General features: G+C 35.0%; 7 protein-coding genes across 7 annotated transcripts; 2 read left to right on the top strand and 5 right to left on the bottom strand. All coding sequences in view use genetic code 12, as the record gives it.

Annotated features, from left to right (window-relative positions):
* Positions 1-733: 733 nt before the first annotated feature.
* On the top strand, positions 734-1,066 carry CD36_09110 (conserved hypothetical protein; the record flags this gene model as incomplete). The annotated part of the gene is made up of 1 exon (XM_002417510.1): positions 734-1,066. One exon carries the CDS (start codon positions 734-736, stop codon positions 1,064-1,066), a length of 333 nt encoding a protein of 110 aa, XP_002417555.1.
* Positions 1,067-1,100: 34 nt separating this feature from the next.
* Positions 1,101-3,398, bottom strand: CD36_09100 (polyubiquitin binding protein, putative; the record flags this gene model as incomplete). Its single annotated transcript, XM_002417509.1, has 1 exon — positions 1,101-3,398. The coding sequence occupies one exon, from the start codon at positions 3,396-3,398 to the stop codon at positions 1,101-1,103; it is 2,298 nt and encodes a 765-aa protein (XP_002417554.1).
* Positions 3,399-3,824: 426 nt separating this feature from the next.
* On the bottom strand, positions 3,825-5,431 carry CD36_09090 (conserved hypothetical protein; the record flags this gene model as incomplete). Its single annotated transcript, XM_002417508.1, has 2 exons — positions 3,825-5,314; positions 5,389-5,431. The coding sequence occupies 2 exons, from the start codon at positions 5,429-5,431 to the stop codon at positions 3,825-3,827; spliced, it is 1,533 nt and encodes a 510-aa protein (XP_002417553.1).
* Positions 5,432-6,174: 743 nt separating this feature from the next.
* CD36_09080 (IMP-aspartate ligase, putative) lies at positions 6,175-7,461 on the bottom strand (the record flags this gene model as incomplete). Its single annotated transcript, XM_002417507.1, has 1 exon — positions 6,175-7,461. One exon carries the CDS (start codon positions 7,459-7,461, stop codon positions 6,175-6,177), a length of 1,287 nt encoding a protein of 428 aa, XP_002417552.1.
* A 540-nt stretch (positions 7,462-8,001) lies between these two features.
* Positions 8,002-9,313, bottom strand: CD36_09070 (NAD+-specific isocitric dehydrogenase, putative; the record flags this gene model as incomplete). The annotated part of the gene is made up of 2 exons (XM_002417506.1): positions 8,002-9,069; positions 9,287-9,313. 2 exons carry the CDS (start codon positions 9,311-9,313, stop codon positions 8,002-8,004), a joined length of 1,095 nt encoding a protein of 364 aa, XP_002417551.1.
* A 1,085-nt stretch (positions 9,314-10,398) lies between these two features.
* CD36_09060 (conserved hypothetical protein) lies at positions 10,399-10,863 on the top strand (the record flags this gene model as incomplete). Its single annotated transcript, XM_002417505.1, has 1 exon — positions 10,399-10,863. One exon carries the CDS (start codon positions 10,399-10,401, stop codon positions 10,861-10,863), a length of 465 nt encoding a protein of 154 aa, XP_002417550.1.
* Positions 10,864-10,935: 72 nt separating this feature from the next.
* Positions 10,936-11,754, bottom strand: CD36_09050 (conserved hypothetical protein; the record flags this gene model as incomplete). Its single annotated transcript, XM_002417504.1, has 1 exon — positions 10,936-11,754. One exon carries the CDS (start codon positions 11,752-11,754, stop codon positions 10,936-10,938), a length of 819 nt encoding a protein of 272 aa, XP_002417549.1.
* Between the last annotated feature and the right edge of the window lie 345 nt (positions 11,755-12,099).

Here is a 12,099-nt window from a genome sequence, read left to right as displayed (position 1 = left end):
TGATATTCAATTGAATTGTTAAACTCGACAAAAAGTGAAAACTAATAAGAAAAATATATGGACCTGTTACATATATAAAAAAAAAAATTTTCATTTTTTTATTGTTGGACGTGGTCTTTGTCTTGATCCCGCCCCCCTAGCTGTTAGAAAAAGTGCAAAAACTCGCGAACCACCACGAATAACGACAATAATGGATATTTTCCACTCTAATTCATTGGCTCTCTTTTTCTTTTCTTAAAAAATGAAGTCTGTTTGTGCACTCAAAATGAAAATTAAGTTTTGCAAATGAAGAGGCTTTCAAAATATATGTATTTTAGGGCTGTTTAAGGAATAAACTGTAGTTCTAGGCGCAAGGAACACTTGCAATAAAACTAAGTACAATAAACGGTTTCATGGTAGAGTAAATTCTTAACTACTAGGGTATAGCTGGCAATAATTGCAAAACTAAATCGCTTCCCTTACACTCAATGATGTGTAGGCCAGAAGCGAATGATTGGTCTTGGGTACAGTTCCTGGTCAGGAGTTGTTCCCACGAACATCTTCCTTTATTTGGTTTGATTCGTTTTTTTTTTTTCAATGCACGTGAATAGAACGAGATCGAAGAGCAAAACGAAATTTACCAACCACCACTCTAAAAACTGAGGACGCGTTTGTATTTTTAAACAGACTTCTCATTCCTTTTGTTTCTATTACCAACCAAGTATATCAATCTTACTATCTTACTCACTACACAATGGAGGCTTCAAATATCAGAATAGATGCGACTTTATTACAAGCCAATAAAAACAAAATAGTGAGGGTGATGGGCAAGTGTGAATCGTTTGATCACGGTTCGAGTCAAGCAATTCTAGTGAGCAACGGAACCATCAAATTGGATTTATCACAAGTTACAGATTCACCATTAGAAATTAATAAGAATTATGAAATTATTGGCAAGGTCAATGGTAATGAACTAAAGATCTATGTTTACTCTGTCATAGAGTTGAGCGATAATTTGGATATAAATGCTGCTTCAAAGTTGGCTCAATATGCTCAGAAAGTACCTGAATTATACATATATGACTAAATACTACACCTACATAGTAATCTATATTCAATGCCTATATGTTTTTTAAATCTTCTGCAATGTCAAGGAATCTTTGTTCGCCATTGATTGCGTAAAGAATTCCAACTTCTGCTAACCAAGAGGGAGTTTCTTTAGTGTATAATTCTCCATATTTAAAATTGCCATACGCAACAGCTAATCTATAAGCCGCCTCGCTTGAGGATGCAACAATTTGATGACCTAAATTGTCCATAAATTCGATAACTGGTTTGGAAGATTCAATGTTATTCTTTAATGCGCTGGTTTGTAATTGATATGCTGATAAGTTATACACCAAGGTTGTTAATGCAGTTATGGTAGATGTATATAATTTTGCCAGCTGTGTCAATTTTACAGTGTTATTCTGTAATTTCTTTAACAAATTTTTGAAAAAAGTATTGTATTCGTATAATTTATTGTCTGTGCCGCAGGGATCGATGTACAACTGAACGAACAATGTGGTTCCAACCAAATTGTTCAAAACTTTGAGAATCATCATCAAAAGTGCCGGATTTTCCACGTTTATGTTCTCGAATCCTAAATTCACAACATCTAAAATTACTTCAGCGGCGTCTGTAGATGTCAATATATCCACAGTTGTTACTTTGGGAATACTCACTCTCAATAAATCAAAACCAATCAATTTTGCAGACGCTGTCCATTTTCTAATAATATGGCTGCAATATCTAGTTATCAAGTCTAAGGCTTCTTTAGACTTTAAATCCAACAAAGAAGACTCAACAACAGACAAGTCTTGGTCGGACAACTGTACCTCGGTATCCTGGGACAGGTTTAATTTTTTTAGTCCATTCACCAACAGTCCTGTCTTGTAATCAGTGAAGTAAATATAAGACTTGGAAGGAATTACTTTTAAAGCCGACTTCAATTGTTGTTGTTGTTGTTGTTGTTGTTGTCTATTGTAAGCATCAGAATAGGGATCAATAACTCTTTCATCACTTATGTTGTTCGAATTGTTGGAGCTTTCTTGTAAGCTCACTCCTTCAGTATTTTTCTGCAAAAATCTTACAACTTCATCAGTGTACGAAGCAGGCAAATTATTGTCGCCTAAGAATTTTTCAGCTGCAGTATATGGATTGTCATTGACATTATATGGTAGCTTCAATGGTGGCTCACCATCCTTTATATCTACATCAAAAACAAAGTCATATTCTTTTCCTTGGTAAGTTTGCTTTTTGCCGCTACTCGAAGATCCAACCACATCGCCAATTTTGTGCCATTCACCACCAGACCATTGATGTGCTTCAATTGTTCCACTATTAGGATTTTTGACCATAATGGTGGACCCCTCCTGTTTGCCAGGCTGTGACAAAGCTTCGTACCCAGGAATATCAGTCTTTTTCAAATCATCGAGCGACTGTTCTGCAATTGAAGATGACTGAACTGCCTCTTTAAACTTCAACAACTCTTCCTCCGGAGCAACTCTTTCGGGATCAGCTGTGAATACCCGGATTAAGTTATCAGAACCACCAACCGCAAAATCACCATTTGGCAACGCGGCCACACACCATATCGATATGCATGGCAAAGTAATAACTTGCAACACGTTCCCGGTTGCTAAATCCCACACTCTGGCTGTTCTATCTTCACCTGTAGATACAAACCTGTCATTAGCTATCCATGCTAAATCGTAAACAAACGAGTCATGACCATAAAATGTTTGCAAGTTTTTGCCTGTTTGGAGATCCCATAATTTGATAGATCCATCATTTGAACATGATAAAAATTGTTTCCCACCTTCTAATATCAACAATTTTCTAATCACATCAAGGTGGCCAATGAATTGTTTAACCTCAGATTTTCCCTGCCATAATCTGATGGTTTTATCAGCACCACAAGTTAAATATTGATCTTCTCCCAATACTTGACAATCCCAGACTGAAGATTCGTGTCCTGATAATATATATTTGGGAATGAACTCTTCCAAATTCCACACGATTGCAGTACAATCCCAAGAACTAGAAATTAATTGCCCATGAGAATACGACATTGAGCACACGTTTCCTTCGTGTCCGATCAATTGATACTTATCATCACCGTGTTCATCACTTAAATAAATCATGGCGTCTTGACCTCCACTAGCAATCAAATCATTGAAGCTTGCTACTGAATTAATGAATGAGTTAGTCGGTGATTGGAAAAGAATTGTTGCCTCAGATTGAGTTGTATAAATATCTGACCAGATTCTCGTTGTACCATCTCTCAGTACAGAAACTAAACCGCCATTTTCAGTAATGGCAACATCTTTGACATCCTGTTCGTGACCAAATAAGGTAGAGCTAAGTTTGTAAGACATGTTGATCACTAATGTTTGGAAAAAAAAACAAGTGAATAGAACGTTAATTTGTCAGAACGAAGAAAAAAGAATAGACTGGTGGTACGTCAGAAAACAGTGGCAACTCTCAACAATCCTCGTTGTAGGATTGCGACCACCACCGAAAAAAAAAAAAACTCTGGTAATTATTAGAGAAAACAAGCAAATTATGTGAAGATAGAAGTGACTCAGTTAATAACAGCACAGGTAATAGCTTAATATTTACAGATTAAAAAAAAAAAAACGTAATTGAACTGCAAAAAAAAACTTTTTATCTCATTGAACAACCAAAGTTTTAAATCCATTCCTAGTTTCTGAAGTTTTAGGGACATCACGTACATTACATACTATACACAAACACAGGCAAACAAACTAAGTCAATAGATTTGCCCAATAAAGGTAACTTCATCACTTAGTTGCTTCTTTGTGTTTCTCCACATTCACATAATCAAAACTCTCAGTATTGTCATCCTCCGATTCAGTCTGAGAAGACGATGAGCTTGTGTGTAGCAGTGTATTATCCTGCATTTCTTCAAGGGATATCTTATTCTTGGGACTATGTTCTTGGCCACTGATATTTGTCATCAAAGCAAACGAGTTTGATGAAAGTTTTCTCTTTTTTATAATGGCAGGAACACATTGCCTTTCGTCATCACAACCAAACATATTCCTGAATTGATCATACTCAGAAACCGACTGCAACAATGTTGCTGAAAAGATCATACCATTCAATATCTTGGCTGATAGCAATAGTTCACTGGAACCACTATCTGTCAATTTATAAATAACTAACAGTTGATCCATCTTTGTACTTAACACATAGATATCATCAAAAGTAACCACCTGATCGTTAGTTTTTCTTCTAAAAGCATTTGGCAAAATGTACTTCAAATGGAGAAAAGGGCCAAAATCCAAGTGCAGAAACTGTAATACAATCTTTCGTTTACTTATCAGAAAAATGACAATTCTACTCATGGAGTCACTAAAAATAATCAAATCATTGTCTATTTGTTCAATATTTTGAATAGAAAACTGTGAAATACGTTTTTTAAACACCGGTGAAATATCCTCCACGGGATTGTAAATTACTAGTTCTCCCATCTGACTCCCACAGACTATGTAGTCATTTCCTTTAATAAAACATACACCAGACATCCATTGTGAAATACGGTCTGTGGGATCCAGATTGTAAACATAATCCTCTAATGGTGTCAGCGATTGCCAATATGGCATCAATACTCCTGAACTTCGCCTCTCAGGTATTGGCGGTGGTGGTGGTGATCGTATGACACTTGCTAAAAGCGGATTGTTGAAACTGAAGGTCATGAAAGATCTTCTGAGTGGCGAGACTCTAAAATTCTGTACATATGTCAAGTCCACTTGATCTTTTGAAGATCCCTTATTGGTACCGTCGAGTTCCAAGTCGATGGTATACAATTTAAGGTTGTTATTCTTCCCACATGTGGCAACCGATATTGTGTTTGTGAATTTATCCAACTTTAAATCAATCTTTCCGATATTATCCATGAGCATATACACTTCATAGCTTTTATCGGCATCGTCATTTATTAAGTCCCTTATAATCAATTTCCCATCCCGTGAACAGCTATAAAGATACTGGTTGTTCAACACATCAAGCGCGACAATCGTGTCTGTATGACTGCTCATTAGGTTATTCTTCCAGTCCTTGAATAAAGTGTAAAATTTCGAGTTTGCATTTTTGGTGTACAATTGAATTGATCCATTGCTTCTCAATATGACCAAATGGAAAATGTTTTGGAACTTAAATGTAAGTATTTTGGTTACGTAGTTATTCGGCAAAGTTGTAGTGGGTCTACATATTTCCCCCTTTATGCCAATGTCCAATGTATCGGAGGACCTTTTCGATATTCTGACAACTAAAAAAAAAAATTTGTTAATATCAACTCTAGTACATTGGCAAGAGATTTAATATCTATCATCGAGTACATACCTCTTATACTTCTTCTTTGATGATCTGCGAGAAGAATATTCATTTTGGTGTTAGCGAGATTATTTTATAGTTTAAATTGCTTTTGCATTCATGAAGGAATATTAAATTCACAAATATTCTTGAGTTCAGATGACAAGTCTTATCAAATGTGCCTCCCCTTTAAAATAGTCAATCTTTTAGTATGCAATTCGAAATTCTTTCAATTGGGAAGCTTATCACAAATGGAACTGACAGTGAAACAGTCGCAACAAACTAACAATAGTGTCTCGTCCCCTCTTGCCTTCTTTATTTTAATTTTGGTTCCTGAAACAATAAACTAAAATCGATTACAAGAGAGTTCCAAACTGCTGTTAGCCTATCGAAAAATGATTTTGTTTTCCTTACTGGTGTGTGTTGTTATTTATAAGATTTCTGTTAAAAAAAAAAAGTAGTAGGTGTTCCACAAATATTTTTTATAGTTATATATGTGTTCTTTTTTTTTTTTCTATTAATATAAGGTGATTTGGGAATATTGTTGGTAATGTAGTGGTGTGGGGCGAGGAAGAATAATACCACCGCACTTTGAATCCAAAAACTGTTCTACACAATCCAGTACAATTTACCACCATAAACCAAGCTTTCAAGAATTGGTAAATACAAATACTAAATTCATTCTATTATATTCAGCATGATTCTACAATTTTGAAATATACTTTATAATTTTTTTTTTTTTTTTTTTTTTTTGGATTTTGTAAGGTTTTTAATCTAATAAAACAAATCTAAACGTACTCAATTACATGTATATAACTAAATCTTCTTCTCTAACATGGAATCTCTAGCTGGACCGGTCCCGACCCATTGGATTGGAACTTGCAAATAATCCTCAATGAATTTAAGATAGTTCTTAGCATTTTCTGGTAAGTCATCATACTTTTTGATGCCTGTGATATCTTGCTCCCAACCTGGGAATTTCTTGTACACAACCTCGACTTTAGCCAAATCGATCAAATCTTCAGGAAAACTAGGCAATTCCTTTCCATTCAATTTGTAAGCAACACCAACTTCAATTTCCTTGAACTTATCCAAAACATCCAATTTAGTGATGTTCAAAGAAGTGTATCCATTGATCAGATTGGAGTATTTCAACACAACCAAGTCCAACCAACCACATCTTCTTTTTCTTCCAGTAGTAACACCATATTCTGCACCAACATCTTGCAATGTTTCACCTACTTTGTTCAATTGTTCTGTTGGAAAGGGACCTTCGCCAACTCTGGTGGTGTACGCTTTGACAACACCATAAACATTTCTAATTGTTCTTGGAGGAATACCTAACCCGGTCAAAACACCACCAATACCTGTCGATGAAGAGGTGACATATGGATAAGTACCGAAATCAATATCCAACATTAATGCGTTGGCACCTTCAACCAAGATCTTTTTATTGGCAGCAATGGCTTCGTGCATGAAGTTGACTGAGTCGACTACGAACGGTCTCAAAGCCTCACGGTATTTTTCAAATCTTGCCAATTCTTCTTTAGGATCGTATTCAAATTCCCCGTATCTTTTTTGTCTGCTCTCAACTAATCTCATGTATCTAGTCTTAAAATCCTCCCAAGCTTCTGGGTCAGGGTTGACTAAATGGTGGACTCTGATACCTGATCTACTTGCCTTTGTTGAGTAGGTTGGACCAATACCTTTACCAGTAGTACCTATTGACTTTTTATTTGTTGATAATTCAGCCTCTTTCAATTTATCAGTACGCTGATGGAAATCAAAGACCAAATGAGCTCTAGATGAAACAAACAATCTATCACGACAATCCAAACCTTTTGCTTCCAAGTTTTCTAACTCGGCAAAGAAGGAGGGAACATGAATAACAACCCCAGATCCAACCAAGTTCTGACATTTAGGATTGACTAAACCAGAAGGTAACATATGGAAGTCATACTTGACTTTACCAACTACGATAGTGTGACCTGCATTGTTACCACCTTGACATCTGGCACAAACATCGATATCATCACACAATAAATCGACTAATTTACCTTTACCTTCATCACCCCATTGAGATCCTAACACGACGTCACACATGATTCTTGAATTGGAATTTTTTGTCTAATAGCAATATATACTAGTTTTTGGTTGAACGATTGAAACCGTTAGAAAAGAAACCAAAAGAGAAAAAAAAAAAACGAAAAAAAAAAAATATTTTGAGAATAATCTACATCTATATAGCAATTGATAAAATTTTTGAAAATGTGGGTTGGTGTGTGCGTGCGTGCGTGGACGTCATTTGTAGAATTATTTTTTGCAATTTATAAAGTTGGTTCGTTCGCGGTTGGTGGTGTAGAGATTACTTTTCTCTCTTTTTCTTGCTTCTTAGTATGGCAGACGGAGATGGGAAGGAAAAAAATTTTTTTGTGGTGGTGGTGGTGACTCTTCATAATATAATATACAGGTTCAATTATTTGTAAATTGACTCTGAAGGTTCAAATACAGAGAATACAACAATTATAAACATAGTGTAGTTGATTTATTGTAACAACAAAAATCGAGTTTATATAAATATTTAATGTATGTCCTTCCTCTTTCCCGACATCTCTCAGATTATAATGTACTTCATTACTTCGCTTAAGCCAATTTATTGATGATGGCTTCAGTGAACTCAGTAGTGGTGGCATTACCACCAATATCAGCAGTTCTGACATTACCTTCGGCAATGACATCGTAGGTAGCCTTAGAAATCTTGTCAGCATGATCGTTTAATCCCAAATGTCTCAACATCATAGCACTAGACAAGATCATAGCAGTTGGGTTAGCAGAGTTTTTACCTTTAATATCTAAACCAACGTGACGACATCCTGGTTCGAAAACAGCATATTCTCTACCAAAGTTAGCACCTGGAACCAAACCTGGACCACCAATCAATGCAGCACCAATGTTGGATAAGATGGAACCGTACAAGTTAGGAGTGACCAAAACATCGAATTGCTGTGGTTTAGCAACAGCTTGCATAGAAGCATTATCGACAATCAAATCACTTACTCCGATACCTGGGTAGTCTTGACCAACATCTTTGACAGTTTGTCTGAACAAACCATCACCTAATTTCATAATGTTAGCTTTGTGGATAGCAGTAACCAATTTTCTGTTGTTCTTCAAAGCAAAATCAAAAGCAAATTTGGCAATTCTTTCGGACTTGAATCTTGTCATAATTTTCAAGGATTCAACAACACCTGGGTATGATTGGTGTTCCAAACCACTATATTCACCTTCAGTGTTTTCTCTGACCAAAGCGAAATCAATACCATCGTAAATACCTTTAACTCCTGGAATGTTTTTGATTAAAACTAATGAAGCGTAAATGTCTAACTCCTTTCTCAATGCAACATTCAATGATTTGGCGGATTTTCCAGTAGATGTGTACAAGATACCTTTCAAACCAACTTTATTTCTCTTTAAAGATTCGACAGCTTCGTCAACACCGTGGCTTTTACCAGTTTCACTTTCAACACCACTGACCTCAACGACTTCCCAATCAATTGGAACATTTTGAGATTTGAAAATTTGCTTGACAGAATCAGTGATTTCTTGACCAGCACCATCACCTGGAATCAAAGTAACAGTGTATCTGCCACCGTATTTTTTTGGTAAAACGGCTTCTGGTGATGCAAAAGTAGCCAACGAACGAATGGAGTTCTAATATTGTAACAGTTAGTATGATTACAATTCTTTTTTTGTTTTGTTTTCATTATCAATAAGCTGGAACCTATGATGAAATTGGTTCCTGATTTACCTGTTTTCGGTTGTCGTTCAGAGAAGAGATCCATAATTCAATGGACTTTATTTCTCCGAGCGACAACGATAAACTTGCATAAACCATTGATAATAGCTGCAGGTCACAAATTGAACATACCTTTTGAGCAATAACGGTTCTTAACATTATGGAATATATATCAGATTTAGTTAATAGATGCTGTGAATAAGCTCTTAGTATCCAGGGAGAAGAATATGTAGACAAAAAAAAAAAAAAAATTGTTGTGATGTTCTCAATATTTGATTGTTCATTGCATTTCTTCAAGGCAGAGAGCGCCATAAGAAAAAAAAAATAGGTTTGGGGTACAAAAACAAAGAAAAGAAAAAAACTCCACTAACAGTGCTGTCGTTGAAATCCATTGATGCTTTGATTTCGTTTACTCTCCGAATAACATAGTTTATTGAACAGAACAATATATTGCTTAGTTATATTCAAGTTAAAGCTGAATAAAATATTGTAGAATAATGTGGTTATGTAGATAACTAAACTTGATGTATATTATCGTTGTTGGTGTTTCCATAAAGTATTGGTAGGTTCGGTTATATACTTTCACTTAAAAGTACCCGGTCGATGCTGCTATGTCGGTACCGAGAGAATTGCTGCAATTTAATTGGTCCAACAACTCCGTCTGTTTTCGGATTAAATTTGTGAGAGAAATCAAAAAAAAAAAAAAAAATGAAAGCAGGGATATTTCGGAACTTGATGAGGTAAAACAACGACCATAGATTTTTGCAACTCAATTGAGAGGAGTCTATTTACGTTTCGTTGTTGTTGGAGAATCTATTGGGTTTATATTATTGATTTTGTCAAGCAAAATCGTTAATTCCAAGGATAATTTTCTCCTTGAAGAAAGTATCAATTTTGAATTTCAGTTACTTTTTTCTATTGAAAAATATGTAGAAATTGAACAAAATTTGTAAATCAAACAATGAAACATGATCCAAGTTCCAATTACTACAAACCTTTTTATAGCAGACACCACTATGACCAGAACCTTTGCTTTCACTTTTGCTTAACACACTCACCTGACAACAAATAATGATATTTGCTCTTTGTTTTGAACAGGAAAGTGATTCAGAGAAAATAGGGTCGTGCAGACGTGCTCAGTATCTACACACACCAAGAAGATTTTTAGATCAGTTTTTTTTTTGTTAGTAATATAATGATCTCCAGAAGACATACGAAGTAACTGACGCCATTTCCCTACCATCATGTCAATCTTTACAAAACAATTTCCAAATTTAAAACAGTTACAAAAAAATATAGCCCAGGAATTGCTAAAGTATGAAAATAGCACAGCAAAATCTCTTTCGAAAGCTGAGTTGGAAAAGACAAAGACATACTACAACTATTTGAAGAAAGTGAAACTAAGCAAAGGCGAGATTCTGGCAATAAAAGATATTGATACTAAATTGGCTGATTTATCGAAAAGCAAGTTCCAACATCAGACTGAATTGCAAAATAAAAATAGCTTAAATGGAATCACCGAAAATACTGCCAATGAGGAATTACCTCATGAGTACAAGTTAAACAACTTGAATAATGTCCACCAATATCTAAAGAATCAAAGAGAATATTTTGAATTGTTGACAAGATACAATCCAGGTTTGCTTATGAGTCAAGCTGACAACGTCTCCAAAACTGCAAATAAGGTCGGATTAGAAGTTCCTAACTGATTTTTTATATTTTATAATAATACAATACTGTGTACATACCAGATTCTTCTTCTCTACAATGAAACCAAAAGGCTAATTTAGAAATCTTCTCTTTCTATCACCACCGGCCAACACTTCATTGTCATCTTCCTGCGATGACCTCTTTACTGTTTCTACTGAAGTTGGGCAATTCATTTCACAAATTTGAACAAAAAGTTGTTTTAGTATAGCATCATACTCAGCGTTTGACCAATCGTAAATCGACGGTCTTCTACTTTTAATCATGTTGAATGAGTTCAATAAATTATAGCGATAAGTATCCATCATGTACGCAATCATGAGACCAGTCAGTAAATTATCATTGCCATCTTGCGATATTATCATAACTTCCATCTCTTGATCAATCAGCTTAAATAGATCAATAAACCTAATTAGACTGAACAATTGCAACATCAAGTTTGTGCCACACAATATAGGTGAAGATATCTGGATTCGGTCTGTTGAGTTTGGTAATTGATGAATCAATTTGGCAGCATTTGGATTACTTTTATAAAAGTAGTTCAAATAGTTTGTTAATATCCGACAATACTTGCGGGTAAAGTTAACAGCAAGCTCATCATGACTCTGAAAATATGGATCCAAACTCAAAATTAATACATCAGACGATATTGTCACATCTCTGTTATTTTCAATCAAGTCAAGAAATGGTAATGTTGTCCCGCAATTGATGATTATCTTGATGTTGTGTTCAACTAAGAAGTTGGCACCATAATTATCTGTTTTATTCAACAACGCGTTATATGGTCCCAACCACACTCTTGGGCAAATCTGCTGAGGCGTATCCGGGTTAAAGAACATGCACTCATTGAAGTGTGTATTGTGGTTGTGAAAGTTTCTGCTTTGAGAATACATATGTAAAAGTTTAATTTCTAGGTCAAATTTATTGATACTTTTCAGCCTTCCGGTTGATATTTAGTTCTTGTAAAATAAAAAAAACTCAAGATATCCAATTAGCAATATAATTGATGTAGTAATTAAATCAAAATCTTATATTCCACAGCGTATTAAGCTACTTTATTACTGACCAATTAATGGAAATTTAAATGGTTGTTCGATACTTTTGGCTGTAAAAGGGGAAAAAAGTGCAACAATTCTGGGAAGTACTTTTGAGATTTTTTATACTATTGAAAATGGGTTGACCCAGTAAATCAAAAGAATAATGTCTCTCTAGATAATCATATACTTTAAAATGAGGAA

The sequence above is a fragment of the Candida dubliniensis genome, chromosome 1 (assembly GCF_000026945.1).
Source record: "Candida dubliniensis CD36 chromosome 1, complete sequence".
NCBI classification, from domain to species: Eukaryota; Fungi; Ascomycota; class Pichiomycetes; order Serinales; family Debaryomycetaceae; genus Candida; species Candida dubliniensis.
Note: the sequence above shows the minus strand (reverse complement) of the source record. Positions and strands in the feature narration are given on the sequence as shown.